The following is an 18,097-nucleotide window of genomic DNA, read 5'->3' as shown; positions in this document are numbered from 1 at the left end:
TGTACAGTCATGTGCCACATAACAACCTTTAATTCAATGATAGACCACATATGTGACAGTGGTCCTATTAGATTATAAAACCATATTTTTACTGTACATTTCCTGTGTTTAGATATGTTTAGATACACAAATACTTTCCATTGTGTTACAGTTGCCTACACTATCACATGCTCATAGGTTCATAACCTAGGAGTGATAGGCTATGCCATACAGCCTAGGTGTCTAGTAGGCTACACCAGTTAGGCTTGTGTAAGTACACTCTTAGGATGCTTGTACAATGATGCAATCACCAAACAATACATTTCTCAGAACGTATCTCTGTCATTAAGGGACACACGACTGTATTTCCTGTTGGGTCTTTGACCTATTGTGGTAATGTTTATCTTATATTTATTTATCGGAATTTTTGTGTTTTCTTTTTCTCTTCCCTTAAGTTTGGTTTGGACTTTTCTGATGATCTAAAGTTTTACGTTTTCCACATAGTTAAGTTTATCTAGAAAGTTTTTTCTCTCCTTCAGATTATAAAAACATTGATCTTTTTATTTAATATATATATTTATAATTTATAATTTGTTTGGAATTTATTCTGATTTTACCTGTAAAGTAGGGATCTAACTTTGAATAGACTAATTTTCCCCACTGATGTATAATGCAATGTTTTATCAAATACTAAAATTCTGTATTAGTACATAGGTCTCTTTCTAGACTTTTGAGTAATCCCTTTGGTTTTATACCAGTATTAAATCATTTAGGCTACTGTATTTATTTGTGTGAAATAAGTCTTTCTTTTATCAGATATTTGTTTTACCTTTTAACACAAATGTAAAGGCATTAAGCCTAAGGTAAAAGGGATTCTTTTACTAAAGTTGTTTCCATCATTGAAGTGAGAAAAATGTAACCAGAGGGTGATGTGGAACTTTCCCAATGAAAAGCATTGTAGTTGAAATGCTAAAAGTTGTGCATAAAGGAAGTTTAAGTGGCTTTAGTTGAACTTTATAATCTAAAAGTTTGTTTATAACAAGTATTTCTACAAGAAATGTACCTTGTATTTCTACTAAACAACTCTCTTTTAAAGCATTAGTTTTGTTCATTAATTAATAACTCCTCTTATATCTTAATCCTAAAGTGTTTTCATTCTGTGCAGATATAGAAAACTCTTTCTCAATTTTATAATCATTAAATAAGAATTATGTTCACATAATTATAAAAATAATAGTCTTTAGTAATTTAAATGATTTTTGACATTTCTCAACAACAAACTCTACTAGAGTCTAGGAACTAGACTGAACTTTTTATTTTTTGGAGACGGAGTTTCACTCTTGTTGCCCAGGCTAGAATGCAATGGTGTGATCTTGACTCACTGCAACCTCTGCCTCCCCAGTTCAAGAGATTCTCCTACCTCAGCCTCCCAAGTAGCAATTTTTTTTTTTTAGCAGAAATGGGGTTTTACTATGTTGGCCAGGCTAGTCACAAACCCATGACCTTAGGTGATCCACCCACCTCAGCCTCCCAAAGTTCTGGGATTACAGGCATGAGCCACCATGCCCGGCTTAGACTGAACCATTTTTTTGAGATGGAGTTTCACTCTCGTTGCCGAGGCTGGAGTGCAGTGGCACGATCTTGGCTCACCACAACCTCTGCCTCCCGGATTCAAGCAATTCTCCTACCTCAGCCTCCTGAGTAGCTGGGATTACAGGCATCCACCACCACACCCAGCTAATTTTGTGTTTTTAGTAGAGATGGGATTTCTCCATGTTGGTCAGGCTGGTCTCGAACTCCCAGCCTCAAGTGATCCACCCGCCTCGGCCTCCCAAAGTGCTAGGATTACAGGCGTGAGCCACCACGCCCAGCCTAGACTGAACTTCTTGAGAGCAGTTGGGGCTGTCTTTGTCCTTTGAATAATTTTTTTCTGTTGAATGAATATATATGCATCAGTAAATCCCCTACCCAAAGTAGGCTATCAGTATGTTTGTAGAATTGAGTTTTAAAAACTGAAATACAGTAAATAGTTTGGAAATTTAGGAAAGGTGGATATAATTTCTTGATAATGTAATGCTCTTATTTTATCTTAGGTGACCGAACTAGCAGTTGCCCAGTGATCTTCATATTAGATGAATTTGATCTTTTTGCTCATCATAAAAACCAAACACTTCTCTATAATCTTTTTGACATTTCTCAGTCTGCACAGACCCCAATAGCAGTTATTGGCCTTACATGTAGATTGGTAAGTCTTTTTCTTCATTAAAAAAGTTGATTATAATATTTTAAAATTCAAGCTTAATTGCTGACACTACTAGTCTTTTTTCACTTATTTAGGTCATTATATTAGGCATTTTAAAAATTTTGTTTCAGCAGTGCCTGGTGTATTTATCCTGCTTTTCAATTCAAATTTAGGAAAACAGGTTAATGGTTACCTTAGCCCATTAATGAATACCTCCCTCCCCCCACTGAAATCACTGAAGAAAAAAGTGTGAAATCAGATTATGCTAATAAATATAATTTCTACATTATCAAGTAATGAGGCAGTTAAGTAATCCCACCAGTATTTGAGAAAACTTGGTAATAGTTTTTGTTGTAAGATTTTTTTTCCATATTTTGAACAGGATTGAAATCAACTCTAAATAATACTATTCCAACTTTCAAAGTACACGTCTCCAGAAATGGAAAAGATTCTACCAAGCACTGACAGTAGATAGTGGCTTTTTCATTCCATGGGATATTTTAGAATGATTTTAACTATAGTCTCAATATCACTATCACTTTGCTTTGTGAAGGCTCTGTACATATTGAACCATGTGTACCTTTGGACAGCTATACAGGCCTTTTTGTGTTTACCTTCTTACACACTTGTAGCATGAACTTCCTTACTGAATTCAGATAAACTGGCATTGAAGAGTGCCTTGGCCCATTTTGTGTTGCTATAACATAATACCTAAGACGGGTAATTTTTAAAGAAAAGAGGTTTATTTATCTCACAGCTGTGCAGGCTGAGAAATTCAAGGGCATGGCACTGGATTTGTTGCAAGGGCTTTCATGCTGCATGACATGGTGGAAGGTCAAATGGGGAGCAGATATGTGCAAAAACGAACCAGATGGGAGTTGGAACCTCAATTTATAACAACTCGCTGTCTCAAGAACTAATCTATCCCCATGAGAACAAGAACTCAGGCCAGTAAGAGGGCATTAAATCTATTCATGAGGGTCCACTCCAGTGACCTCCCACTGTTGCACTGGCAATTAAATTTCAACATGAGATTTGGTGGGGACAAACCACGTCCATACCATAGCACAGTTATCTCTTTTCTCATGCTATAACTGCCGTGCCTCCATAGCTTGCTTGCCATCCTCTTCCCCCTCCATTCTCCACAGACATATTCAGGCACATGTATACATTCACATCTCCTTTCGTACAGCCCTTTTTCTTTTTCAGAAAAGTGAAACTTTTTACTAATTCATATTTTAACAGTCCTCCTTCCAGTGCTGTTTCTCTATAGAGTCACTGTCATTTGCCCCTCTTTCCCTGTGCTCTAGAGCTTATGATGTATGGCTTTAGTATAAACTCCCCTCATACATCACTGGCTGGTGCTCCACATATCTTTATTCCTCCTTGCCAAAAGCAGCAGGCTATGACAAGGATCAAAGAAGCACCCTCCTTCTTGCCAAAAAAAAAAAAAAAAAAAAAAAAAAATCTTCCTTTGGGTGGAAGCGGCTGTGGCAAGTGTTGTTGACCCAATGAAGAACCAAATAAAATGTCAGTAACTTCTTAGCAGTGTTACCAGATGTTCTTTTTTTATTGTGTATATATATAATTCTCCAACTGTGTAGTTCTTTCAAGTGTAATCTTTTTTCTTTCTTTCTTTCTTTCTTTTTTTTTTTTTTTTTTTTTGAGATGGAGTCTTGCTCTGTCGCCAAGGCTGGAGTGCAATGGCGTGATCTCAGCTCACTGCAACCTCCACCTTCCGGGTTCAAGCAATTCTCCTGCCTTAGCCTCCCGACTAGCTGGGATTACAGCCACACACCACCATGCCTGGCTAATTTTTGTAGTTTTGGTAGGGACGGGGTTTCACCATGTTGTCCAGGCTGCTCTCAAAACTCCTGACATTGTGATCCGCCCCCCTCGGCCTCCCAAAGTGCTGGGATTACAGGTGTGAGCCACTGCGCCTGGCCTCAAGTATAATTTTATCTGTGTATCCATGTTTATAGGGAGAGATATATAGAGGGAGTAGTGACTTTGCCAGCAAGCATCTTCTTCCCCATTGGGAGTAATTCCATTTTTGTTTTTTGGTTTTGTTTTGTTTTTACTAGTTCCTTTATGCCCACATTGCCAACTTCTGTCATTACTGCCTACTACAAAGACATTATTTACTTACATCTCTTTTCATTCCCAAATTTAGGGTCTTAATTGTTGCTTGTATTGATATTACTTCTACTGTCTACCTATATGGGTGACCTAGAACTCTTTCTTAATAGAAAATAAATGTGCAATATCTGAATCTCTGAATATAACCTTTCTTCTCTTTTAATTCTCATGCTGGCACTATACTTTTCTTTGACCTCATAAAAACATTCAAAATTTTTTATTCACCCTCGCGCCTCCTACCTCAGGCTGTTAGTCTTTCTTGTCCTCCTTCCCAGACTAACCGTGATCCCATTTTGATCACTTGAATTCTTTCCTCTATATCATGATTTCTTGACCTAGGTATTATGGGAGTCATCTTGCTAGATGTGGAAATGTATAGTTCTGGGCTTAAACTACTCCCCTTTTTAAAAACTTTATTCTATAACATTTTAACAATATACATAGGAAAGAATAAATAATAAGCCCTGAATTCCCTTCTCCACTCCTTGCCAAGATTCAATTACTACAGACTAGTTTTATTTATCCTCAACATCTCCCTTAATTCCTGTATTATTCTGAGGCAAAAACTAGGCATTATATAATTTTATCAGTAAGTGTTTTAGAATGTATTTTTAGGAAATAAGGGCTCTCTAAAAATATATTTCCCTAATATAATTGTTATATTAGCTGTAATTCCTTAAATAATATGTATTATTTAAGTTACACTCCAGGGTATACAACCAAGACAAATGAAACCAGGTAACTACAAAAAAAGTGTATGTGAATGTTTGTAGTGGTATTATTTTTAATAGCTTAAGAAATGTAAACAACAGTGACATCATGTTCATATTTGGGGGTGGGGGCTTTTTAAAACAGCTTTATTGAGATGTAATTTATACCATACAGTTCACTCATTTAAATTATACAGTTAACAGGGTTTTTATTTATAGAGTTGTGCATTTATCACCACAATTTAAGAGCCACATACCTTTTAGCAGTCACCCCAAATCCCCTGTTCCCTCCACAGCCCTATGCAACCACTAATCTACTAATCCACTTTCTGACTGTGTAGTAATTTTTGAATCATACAACGTATAGTTTTGTGTGACTGGCTTCTTTAACATGTTTTCAGGGTTGATCTGTGTTACAGCATATATCAGCCCTTTATTCCTTTCTATTGCCAAATAATATTCTGTTGTATAGATATACCACACTTTGTTTATCCATTCATCAGTTGATGGACATTTGGGTTGTTTACATTTCTGAAGCTATTAAAAATAGTACTGCTGCAAACATTCACATACACTTTTTTTGTAGTCACCTGGTTTCATTTGTCTTGGTTGTATACCTTGGAGTGTAACTTAAATAATATATATTATACTATACTATATATGTAGATGTATATATACATATATAAATTATATATAATATACATTATACTGTGTACTATAATATATTTTGAAAAATTCCTCAAGTTCAATATTAAAAAGAGATTTAGGAATGACAGTTCCTGCAATTTATGTGACTTAGGAAGACAACTTACCTATTGTGCTTTTGATATCTTGGATAGTTTGAATGCCTATCAGTTTTGTGGAAGTATTTTCTTCATTTAAGAACACTTCGTATGTCCTTGCAAGCAGTACATATTAGTTATCCTTTGGTTTTTAGTGTTCTCTGATGGTAAATTTGATTCCTGATTTCTTCCTAAGGAAAAATAGTACAAATACAAATAAAGTCTAAAAGCATTACTATAAAAAATAAAAATAAAAAATAAAAAGCCGGAAGATAACTTACAAATGCCATGTTGCATTTCTGGCACTTTCCTCTCCTAAAGTTGGTTTCTGCTACCTATCATGCTATTAATTTTTTAATCTCAGTTCTTCATAGAATGTACAGAATTCCTTACTGACACTCTTGTTGTTACTGTGACATATAGCTATTTAATATGGTCAGTTTTTTTAAACAATCATATTGGGTCTTGGAATGTTACAGATTAGCTGAGAGTAACATGGTAGGAAAAAGGCATGACATCACCAGGCCAGCAGTTGCCTGGAGGGGGATTATTTAGTTTGCATAAAGTGTTTTAAATGTTTAATTATGTGTTATAGACTAAACATTACTAATTATAGGTGATAGTTTACTTATATCTCTAATATTGGTACAGTTTTTTTTTTTTTTAAACATTCATCTTGCTTATAGAGATTTCTGTTTGTTTTTAAGGATATTTTGGAACTCTTAGAAAAAAGAGTGAAGTCAAGATTTTCTCACCGGCAGATACACTTAATGAATTCATTTGGTTTTCCACAGTATGTTAAAATATTTAAAGAACAGTTATCTCTACCTGCAGAATTTCCAGACAAGCTTTTTGCTGAGAAGTGGAATGAAAATGTTCAGGTAACTTAAAGGCAATAAAACTAAATGTTCCTTGCTATATGATTTAAAGCAATTAAAACACAAATTTTAGAAATTAGAAAATTAACACAAAGTTTCTAATATTGCTGAGGGATAAAGCTACAGGAATACAAATTATATGCTTTTTTAAAATTTTCTTGTAACAGTTGAAATGTCGTATCTGCTAAGTTCTATCTCAAAAGAACATTACAGTTAAGCTTTAGGATTTATGTTATTAGTTTGAAGTAAACTTTAATGAGGCTTTAGTTTTATCTATATGTGGTTTATATTTCAGATAATTTTATTAGTGAATTTGCATAATTTACTTTTATATTTTACATATTTAGCAATAATAATAAATAGTAAATAATGATAAATAAATGTTAGTGATTCATACCTATTCTGTGTGGATTTTTTTTCTTCCAGTTTTCATTAGCAATTTCAGCTTTTACTTTGTTGGGCCTTAAGAGGCAGCACAGACTGTGGCACTTCTGGTTATATTATCTATTAGGTGATCACATCTCTCAGTCCCTGGAGACCTGAGAATCTTAGATACAAAGGCAGGTTCATATGTTGTTTTAAAGATTTGCCATACCTTTGAGACTATAAATTTACCTGTGCTTAAAATATTCTCAACACACTAGCATTTTAATCTTATGCTGTCAAGAAGCTTCAGTTGGCAAAGAGAAAGGAGGAAGTATGCATGTGTATGTGTATTTAATAACCTAATTGAAAAACATTGTTAATGAATAAGTCCTTATGGTAGAATCTCAAAAAATATTGGCCTCGTGAGAGTGGAAAATAATATGGAGTCCCTGGCTCTGAAGGAATTGGGAAAAATTGATTGATAATATTAAAATACTGGTAAGGATAATTAGATCTTTGAATAGAATTACACAGTCTATATTCAGTGACTCTATAATAAAGATTGTTTTATTTTAAAGCAGTAGTGGTAGATTGTATTTTTTTTTTTTTTTTGAGATGGAGTCTTGCTCTGTTGCCCAGGCTGGGGTGCAGTGGCGCAATCTCGGCTCACTGCAAGCTCCACCTCCCAGGTTCACGCCATTCTCCTGCCTCAGCCTCCTGAGTAGCTGGGACTACAGGAGCCTGCCACCACGCCCAGCTAATTTTTTGTATTTTCAGTAGAGACGGGGTTTCACTGCGTTAGCCAGAATGGTCTCGATCTCCTGACCTTGTCATCCACCTGCCTCAGCCACCCAAAGTGCTGGGATTACAGGCGTGAGCCACCACACCTGACCTCAAGTAGATTGTGTTTTTACCATGAATTCTTACATACTAATACTAAATTGGAAGCATTTTGCATTTAGTTTGTTCTTTAAATGATTATTGTTTTGATTATAAAATATAGTCTGCTCATGTAAGCACTATTAATTTTGACACATTTCATTTTTTAAAAAAGTCGTAAAAGTTTATTGAACAAAATGTAATCAGTGCAAAAAAATACATGATAAACAGTGGAAGTTTCCCATAAGACTATATCAATTCTCCTTCCTTCTACTATGGAGTAATTATTTGGTCTATAACATTGCAGAGTTTACATACATGCTAAATATATTGTTTTTACGTAAAGGACTCAAAGCCTACATATGTTTATATTACTTTTTCCCATTGTTATGACTGATAATTCCTTGTTCTTTTTCTTAATACAACTATACACAATTGTATGTAAAAATAGCTCACATTATCTTTAAAATTCAGATACTATGCCTTGATATAATTAGGTATGGATCCTCCCTTCCACTCAAATTAATCATTCCTGAGACTTGGATAGTTCTATTACCTGAGCCAAGTGTCTTTGATACTATTTCTAATTATAGGATTCCATCTATAGGAGCACTTTCTTTGTAGTTGGTACTCCCACATTGTCCCCTCTTACCGGGGTCTGGTATGGACCAGACCTCTGGATCTTCAGCTTTTAGATCTACTTTTTAGTGCTTCACAGACTTTCATCTTCTACAACTCCTGAACTGATTGTCTTATTCCACCAGTATATTTTTCTGGCTGTTTTAGAGATTCAAATGTAGTCTTTCATAGTATTTAAATTTCTGTACTTTACATGGGCTCTTATTTTTTCCATACCTGCTCACACTTAATCTTCCTAAGGTAACTACATGGTCCAGGTTGCATTGTGCCATTTTCCATCCACCGTCCTTCCCAACTGTATTGCATTCTGAGCACCTCAAAGTGGGTCTGTAAATAAAGAGGATGCTGGGAGTTACTGGTGAAGAAGTATAACTTTGCATGACTTAGGAAATGGTAACTATATGTTAATAGTGTAACTACTCTACTTTCTGGACTTTTGTTGCAGACCTTAAATCCCCTGAATGTGAGCACTATCCTGTCATCTTTTTGACAGTCTTAATAGTCCATTTCATTAAGTAGAAGCAGCATCACTGGTGTTTGTGTCTCTGAGTTCTAATATTTTCTTCCCCTATCTTGATTATCTTATGCCTCTCTTTGGTATGTGAATAAAATGAGCTTCACTTGAAAAATCTGTCAGCACCATGGTCAGAGTCCCTGCCTTGTGGAGTAGGGTGGTAGCTGCATTAAGGGAGCTATTCTTTCTCTTAGTGCTGATTATCCAGGAAGTTATTTTTAATGGCAAGATTAAGCCAATAGCAGTGATACAGATAACAGGTCACACATGGAATCTCATCCACAAAATATCTTCAGGATAAGATGGAACCTTGATATCCTGCCTAATTTGAAGGTTTGTTTTAGCCCTACTTCAAATGAGTCAAATAAGTAAGCAGAGTAGACTCTATCTTAGCATGGCAGTATAAGAGAGATCCTTTAAAAAGAACATTTAAAAGAATCATACCTTATTCTCCTCAAATGAAATCTACCAAAGTACTGTAGCTCATGTGGTTGTTGATAATAGCCTTATCCTCAAATAGGGTATAGTGTTTGAATCAAGATGGATTTAAAAATATAATAAACGATGTTAGACAATTTTTTTTTTGTTTAAATGGCTCATGTAGATAAGGTAGGCATTTTAAAAAGCAGAGTAAGTAATTATAGAAGCAAGAAGGTGATAGCTTTTAGAAAGAGGGGGGACTGGAGTCAAACCACTAATAATAAAGAGATAAAGTAGGAAGATGGAGTATAGAAGATTAACCTTTGAAGCATCATGTCAAAAAGAGGCAAATACAGGTTTTAAAAATAATTGATTCTTGCAGAGAAAATTTCTTAAATCAATTTTGTCCCAGGTGGATTTTCTTTAGTTTTCCTAAGTGCTCCGATTTTACCACATCAACTTTTACAAGTTACAGATTACAGAAGCAAAGACTATAGTTTGCCTGTGATATTTAGCCACATATCTTCCATATTTCAATTTTAAAACTGTGGAAAAGCTAAACAAATTTTTTTAATTTCCAAAAGTTATTTTTTTTTATGTTCACCCTGTGTACTTCCAAGGAAATTCTACCCTGTTTGTGATAGAAAAAGATATATATAGTAACCAGAAGTCCTTTAAAATACAAAGACTAGAAACAATAGCAAGGGAGTGGGAACTATAATTAATAATATATTTCCTGAGAGTATAAAATTTCATTCCAGTAGACTAGAACTTACTTCTGAATCTGGTCTTCTTAGAGTGGACAAAGTAAAGACATGTAATTCAGCTCTAGAAAATACAGAAATGCTTAGTTTTCTGGGGTTTTTTTGTTTGTTTTTTTAAGAAAAAAGAATTCTTATTCCATGCAGATAATTTTTGAAAAATTATGTCGATCTTTTCCAGGCCTTTCTTGGCTCTGCTACCTCTGAATTTACTCTCTTTTCATCTGATCCTTTCTTCAATGCCAATGTGCCTCACCTTCCATTCAACCCTAATATACTGCAGTCACTTGCCTCTTTAGATGTTGCTTTCTCAAAAGGCCCTGGTGACCTTTGAATTTCTAAAGCCATTAGCCTCTTCTCAAATATATCTTAATTTTACAAAGTAGTTCATATTGTTGAACCCCACTTCTCTCTTAAAACTTTCTTCCCTTGTTTTCTAGATCTCTGCTGTGTCTTAGATTCTCTTCCAGTCTTTGGTATTTTTCTTACTTTCTTAGTTTTTCTCTTTTCCTACCTACTACTTAAATATTGATAATCCAAGATTCATTTCTTGAGCACATTTCACTTTTCACAGGCCATTTTGTTTCCCATAGATTATCTTTGATTTTTATCTTCTACCTTTCAAACCCTTCCTTCTCTTCTGCTACCAGTTAATTCTCTACCAGATATATCTCCTATAAGTGTCTTAATTCTCTTTTGTCTTCATTACCACTCAGATAGTTCAGACCCTCCTTACCTCTTGTCTGGACAGCTACCTCCAATTAGGTTTTTCTGCCTTTGTCTTTTTGTACATTCACTTTGCCAGTAACTGAAACTCCAGTACATGACTACTCATTTTCTGCCAATATGTGATGATTTTCCTACTACTCATGCTGTTCCCTGTAACTGGAATGCTCTTCCTTCTTTTTTAAATCTCTTGTCTCATCCAGTTTAAGCATTATTTGTAGTGCTTTACCTTGTTTCCCTAGGTACAATAACTCATGCGCTTGTGTTTTTGTGCTGCATTTTGTTCATTTCACTGGTATTACTGTAGTTTCCTTTATTCAAGTAGGAATTTGGGGTTAGCAAGGATTGTTTTATCATTGTGTTTATTGAATTAATGTAAAGAACAGGATAAGGAAATCAGTAGACTGGAAACTTTATTTTGGTTTTAGTGTTCTACAAATAAGACCAACATCTATTTAATAATGAATTAATATTAGATAGCATTAATAAGGCACACCAACCAGTAAGGCACAGGATTATATTTGGGTTTTAAACTACATCTTTCCTCAATTTTGGCTTTTCCCCCCTCCCTTAGTATCTCTCAGAAGATAGAAGTGTGCAAGAAGTACTACAGAAGCATTTCAATATCAGCAAAAACCTGCGGTCATTACACATGCTATTGGTTTGTATTAGTTTTGTTTTATTGCTTGTTGCTTTGTTTTTGTTTTTGTTTTTGATAGTGATGGGGTCTCACTTTGTTGCCCAGACTGGTTGCAAACTCCTGGCCTTAAGCCATCCTCCCACCTCTGCCTCCCTAAGTGCTGACATCACAGGCATCAGCCACTGTGCCTAGCCTACTTTTATCATTTTCTGTCTTTCACTAGATAATTAAGTTTTTATGGGAATTGATTAAACCTGTAGGTAAATTTTGGGAGAATCGACATGCATTGGAACACTACATTGAGTGTTCCAATCTCTGAATAGGGTTCATATCTCCTTTTATTTGATTTCTTGTTTGATTACTTTCATCAGCATTTTATAGCTCGTACTACACAGATGATGTAGTTATTTAATGTGTATACCAGTATTTAATTTGTTAGAACAATTGTAAATGGTGTTTTGAAGTTTTGGTTTCCCACATATTCATTACATATAGAATATGTGATTGATTACATATATACACTTTAATATATAGAAATGTGATTGACTTTTGTGTGTTGATCTTATAGTCTATGCTGAACTCACTTATTCTAGGAGGTTTTTTAATAGATTCCTTGGGACTTTTGATGTAGACCATTACATTTTTCACAAATAGTGACTTTTTTTTTCTTTCCAATCTGTATGCCTTTTATTGCTTTCCTTGCTTTTTTGCAATGACTAGAATTTCCAGTGTTATGCTGAATTAGAACAGTGAGAGAGGACATCCTTTCTTGTTCCCAGTCTTAGGAAGAAAGGATTCAAACTTTTACCATTAAGTATCATGTTAGCTATAGGTTTTTAATACATGTTCATTATCAGGTTGAGGTAATCCTCATCTGTTTGTAATTTGCTGAGAGTTTATTATACATGGGTGTTGGATTTTGTCAAGTGCTTGTTCTTGATTGTTTCACATGATCATATTTCTCTTTAACCTGTTGATATATTTGATTACATTATTTTTTGAGTGTTGAACCAGCCTTATATACCTGGAATAAATCCTACTTGGTTATGATGTTTTGCCAAGTAATTATGTCTTAAGCTTACATAATACCAGTATCAAACAAGAAGTACTTAATTGTTCTGAAAATTAACTTTCTTCACTAAGAGTAATTTGGTTTTAGTCTAATATTTCTAGAAAATTATGGCAGATACCTTTGAAAGAGAAGATAGTTTTGGTTTCACAGAAAAGTCATTTTTAATAATAATGATAGACTAATAATGATAGTAGCTACCATTTATTGACCAGCATATGAGCCAAGTATTGTAGATACTAGTAGTACCTATATTATGTCTGACCATTGGAATAATCTTATTTTTTATTCTTACCCCTAAAGAAATTCAGGCTCCTTAAAGCTTAATAACTTGCCCAAGGTCACATTACTAGTAGATAACAAAGCCAGGACTTAATTCAAAGCTCTCTGGCTTCAAGTTTGTGTCCTACTTGGCTGTATGGTTCACCCATGTTTACATACAAGTTTTCTTTCCTCATTGCTGTTTTTTGCTGAGGAAAGTTAAGTCTTTTTATCCCTATTTACTTTCCCTCTATTGTCAAAAGCATACTGCCATTTTCAGCAACAACTGTCTTTATCATGAAGGAATTTGAGGACTAGTAATTTTTAGAGGAGGTATGTGTGTGTATATATGTATCTCCATCCCGGAAAATATCTCTGCCTCAATATTGTCAATATTAATGACCATTGTTCTGCCATTTTTCTATTAATTTTTAATTCCTGGTAATTAATTAAATAATGGCTTGTTTTTTGTCATATGGGATTCTACTTTGAGGGCTGCTTACTCATATTCTTAGCTCATCCCATTATTGGTTGTCATTGTCTTACTGTGGAAGCTCATTATAGATTACAGATTTTCGGCCTCTCCAGTAACCAGAGAAATACTACAATTAAACTTTTTTTCTTGCCAATCTAGTGGCAGGGTTAAAGGTTATGCTTGATGGTATCGTGACTGTGACTTAATATTTATCACTGCTGCCAACATAAATATGTGTAAGTGCTTTGGAGAGCAATTTAGCAAATTAGTTAACTAGAGAAACATACTTATACTAGTATGAGAAACTCTAGTTACCTAATGCACAGGAAGACATGTCCAAGGTTGTTTATTGCAGTCTTGTTTATAATTGGGGAAAAAAAAGAAATGACAGATGTCTGTCAATAGGAAATTAGCAAATGAATAATTGTGGGTATATACAAAGAAATATAACAAAAAAATGAATAAACCAGAATTGATACTGCCTCAACATGGATAAAACCTCACAGTGAAGAGAGTTGTGAAAGTGTATTTATATAAAAGTTGAAAATTACTCTGTTGTATAATACATGTATATGTAGAAGTATACAGTATTAGGTTGGTGAAAAGTTACCATTACTTTCAGTGCCAAAAATGGCAATTACTTTTGCACCAACCTAATAGTATAGACATGCTTGGTTGTTTTATGTGGGGAAGAGTAGAGTCCCGTCCGGAGGAGATGGACTCTAAGATCATTTTCTTAAGCAGGGAAAGTAGTCATGGATATTTAATTTATTATTCTCTGTTGCCTTTGTATATGTTAAAAAAAAATTTCTTATGCCTTTGCGTCCTCATAGCTTAGCTCCCACATATCAGTGAAAACATATGATGTTTGGTTTTCCATTCCTGAGTTACTTCACTTAGAATAATAGTCTCCAGTTTCATCCAGGTCATTGCAAATGCTGTTAGTTCATTCCTTTTTATGACTCTGTAGTATTCCGCAGTATATATATACCACAGTTTCTTTATCCACTCGATTGATGGGCATTTGGGTTGGTTCTACGATTTTGCAGTTGTGACTTGTGCTGCTATAAACATGCATGTGCAAGTATCTTTTTCACATAATGACCTCTTTTCCTCTGAGTAGATGCCCTGTAGTGTGATTGCTGTATCAAATGGTATTTCTACTTTTAGTTCTTTAAGGAATCTCCACATTGTTTTCCAGTGGGGCGAGGGATAAAAGACTACTAATATGATGCAGTGTATACTGCTCGAGTGATGCGTGCAGCAAAGTCTCACAAATCACCAGTAAACAACTTACTCATGTAACCAATACCATACCACCCGTATGACAATAACTTATGGGAAAATGAAATTAAAAAATAAAAATTAAACAAAATTCATAATTAAAGGAAAAAGGAAAGGAGAAAGAGAGGGAGCACTGGCAATCTAGGTCCCAACCAGTAGGAGAATGAAGGACAAGGATTGCCAGACTCTTTGCCCAGCTAATCAATTGGCGCCTTGCACCCTGGTTAAGGTGGAGGAGAGAGTTTCTTGGATAATTATATCCCAAATATTGCATGGCACATACTTATACTAAGAAACTATTGTTTATTTGAAATTGAAATTTAAGGAGAGGTCATGCATTTTTATCTGGTAAATCTTCTAACCCTAAATGACCAAATTTAACTTTTATGAAAAATACAAATAAGGAAGAAAGGAAATCTTCAAATACTTGAGTAGCAGCTCTGCTCCAGGACCTCTGTTCATTTTTGGAAACTAAAGAAGCAGCACAAGAGAAGTAGACTCTGCTTTCAAGGGGAGTTATTCCTGAGTATAAATGTGCTATTTTTTTTCTCTTTTGTATAACTGAACATAAAACAGCTAACTGCTATCTAAATTAACACTAACCTGGCTGGATGATTAGGTGGTGAAAAAGTTAACAAGGCATAGATCTGCCTTTTGGACTTGTGTTTGGGGCTTTTATTAGTAAGTATTCTTAATTATTTTCAGTTTCTTCTCCTTGACCTACTCCTCTTTAAATATTGTTCTTCCGAACATTAAGTAAACAAGTTATGCAAGTGGGATGGGCTAGAGAGAGCAGCAAAAACTTTTTTTATGTTTTACATCTGCAGTTATGTGACACACAAATTGAAATACTGTATTTTAATAGAACTGAATTTGAGAATACCTTCCTCAGCATTAATATTTACTCTCCCTTAAGAATTGACTATACAAATTCAGAAGTTTTGCACAGTAGTATCTCCAAAATGCCCATGTAAAAACGTAATTGTTTTTCTGATCCACATTTCCCTAGATGCTTACTTTAAATCGAGTAACAGCATCACACCCATTTATGACTGCCATAGATCTAATGGAAGCAAGTCAACTGTGTAGCATGGACTCAAAAGCAAATATTGTACATGGTAAGAGCCCAGCCTTATTTTTTAAATTGTGGTTTTTAAAACTTTGAATTTAGATAATGGAATGTTTTTAAAATTACAGTAAACATGGGCATAATACTTTATAAAATACTTTTCTATCCATATAGCCTTTAACTTAGTCCTTTTGAAGGTACTATCACTCCCATTTAAAGTGAAAAAAAAAATTTGACACTCTGCCTCTTTTGCCACATTGGAAATCCAGGTAAGACTACGTTGCTGATGTTATCATTGTATCAAGAGCTACTGAAGAGCATTCGCTGGGTTTCAGCCATTTTGGGTTCGTTATTTCCTTTTGCAAACGTAATGAACCTTTTCCTCTCCAGGGGGAAAAAAGGAATACACATATTTGGATATAATTTCCAGTTTAGGAAGTCTCTGGATAAATCCTATCCAAAGGCCCTGTGTGATTTAAAGTCACATAAAAATTGAAGTTTATTTTGTTTACTGTGGGCCATATGGTGAGTGCTTAATAATATTGTCGCTAATCTTTGTGACATTTCTAAAAGTTTAAAAATATCCTTATTTTGCAGATATGGAAAACTAAGCACAGGGAGGTGAAGTAACTTAAATTTATATAGATAAGAGTGATTGGAACACATTTGAAATCTAGAATCTTGACCTTCTTCACCCCTCAAAACCATAGATCTTTCACTATATTTAAATTCTCAGTAATTTGTAGCTGCTCATTTTTGAATTTTCAATAATGAAGTATTTTGCTATTTGGAGAACAGTTTTTTCAGTCTTATGTGTCATTAAACTGATAGTTTTTTTCCCTTTTACTATAGGTCTATCAGTCTTGGAAGTCTGTCTTATAATAGCAATGAAACATTTAAATGACATCTATGAGGAAGAGCCATTTAATTTTCAAATGGTCTATAATGGTGAGATGAGACTTAAGTAGCTTTTTTCTGACTCTTCCCCACTGCTTATTTGAAGGTATAATGTTGTCATTGCTTTCTACCCAGAGTTTCAGAAGTTTGTTCAAAGGAAAGCACATTCTGTTTATAATTTTGAAAAACCTGTTGTCATGAAGGTAAGATTTAGTTTGCTATTTTTCTACAGACAAGTATATTTTTTACATCCAATTTGATTATGTATTAAAATTGCACTTTCATTTTTAAATATTAAGTATTATAGAGATTTTTTTAAAACAATTATCTAAAAATGAAATATTTTGAAAAAATCTGAGGAAGTGACCAGTTGTTTTAGTTTGTGGAGGTATACTGCCCTCTGCTGTCTCTTCGTAGCACTTGCATCCTGAAAACAACTACAGTATAGTGTGTGATACAATCTTTCCCTTTCCAACCCAAGGATTGATTGGCTTTTATAATTGCAGCAGTAAAAGAAAAAAAATGAAAATAAGAGCCATTAAGAAACTTAAAAGACAAAATCTCACTGGCCTGTGAGGGGATACAGACAAAGTGTTATTTGGGGGCTGAGTCATGAGTTTTACAACTTCAGGACTTCATGTAGATTACCATTGTCCACTACAAAGATAATGTGAGCCATGTAATGTAGTTTTAGATTTTCTAGTACCTGTAAGAAAAAAGGTGTAATTTTAATTATATATTATATTTAATTCAACATATCAAAAAGGTGTCATTCTATAATCATAGAAAAACAAAGTATTTTACATTCTTTTGAATTAAGTCTTTAACATTTGGTGTACATTTATACTTACAAAGCACATCTCAGTGGCCTAAATATTCACTGGAAATTCTTGCTGTTTAGATTCCATAAAATTTGTAGCTGAGAAAGTAAATTTACATTTTGAAATTGTTCTAAACATGCTCAGAATTTTTTAATAGAATTAAATATCCATTTTTAAGTTTAAATAAAAATTGAGTCACCATTGAAATGCTGAGTAGCCTAGTGTGGACAGTGCAGCTCTTGAGGATTTTAAGGAATGAAACTTTTTTAAAACAGTGGATCCCCAAGTCCACTGGCATCCCTTGTAGGCCCTAGTAATCAGAATTTCATTTCCTGTAGCAACAAAAATGAGTACAGAGCACTGCCATTTCTTCAAAGAAACAGGAAAAGTATTTTACAATACTGGATGGTTTTTTTCCCCTAATAGTCTTATTTTGTGAGAGTTGTGAAAATGGAAAGGTTACCCAAGTATTTAAATTTTTTGAGTTTTTTTGTTTGTTTGTTTTTTGTTTTTTGAGATGGAGTCTCCTTCTGTTACCCAGGCTGG

At 34.3% G+C, this 18,097-nt stretch overlaps 1 protein-coding gene across 7 annotated transcripts in view; it reads left to right on the top strand.

Annotated features, from left to right (window-relative positions):
* The window catches only part of ORC4 (origin recognition complex subunit 4), a 90,588-nt gene that overhangs the window by 68,775 nt on the left and 3,716 nt on the right, over positions 1 to 18,097 (top strand). For all 7 annotated transcript variants that reach the window (XM_017946526.3, XM_021924292.2, XM_009182183.4 and 4 more), the window contains exons 8-13: positions 2,073 to 2,224; positions 6,560 to 6,733; positions 11,610 to 11,696; positions 15,774 to 15,882; positions 16,686 to 16,781; positions 16,866 to 16,933. In XM_017946526.3, coding sequence (XP_017802015.1) covers positions 2,073 to 2,224; positions 6,560 to 6,733; positions 11,610 to 11,696; positions 15,774 to 15,882; positions 16,686 to 16,781; positions 16,866 to 16,933 — 686 coding nt within the window. The remainder of the gene's footprint in view (positions 1 to 2,072; positions 2,225 to 6,559; positions 6,734 to 11,609; positions 11,697 to 15,773; positions 15,883 to 16,685; positions 16,782 to 16,865; positions 16,934 to 18,097) is intronic.

This window comes from Papio anubis, chromosome 10, assembly GCF_008728515.1.
Source record: "Papio anubis isolate 15944 chromosome 10, Panubis1.0, whole genome shotgun sequence".
NCBI lineage: Eukaryota > Metazoa > Chordata > Mammalia > Primates > Cercopithecidae > Papio > Papio anubis.
Note: the sequence above shows the minus strand (reverse complement) of the source record. Positions and strands in the feature narration are given on the sequence as shown.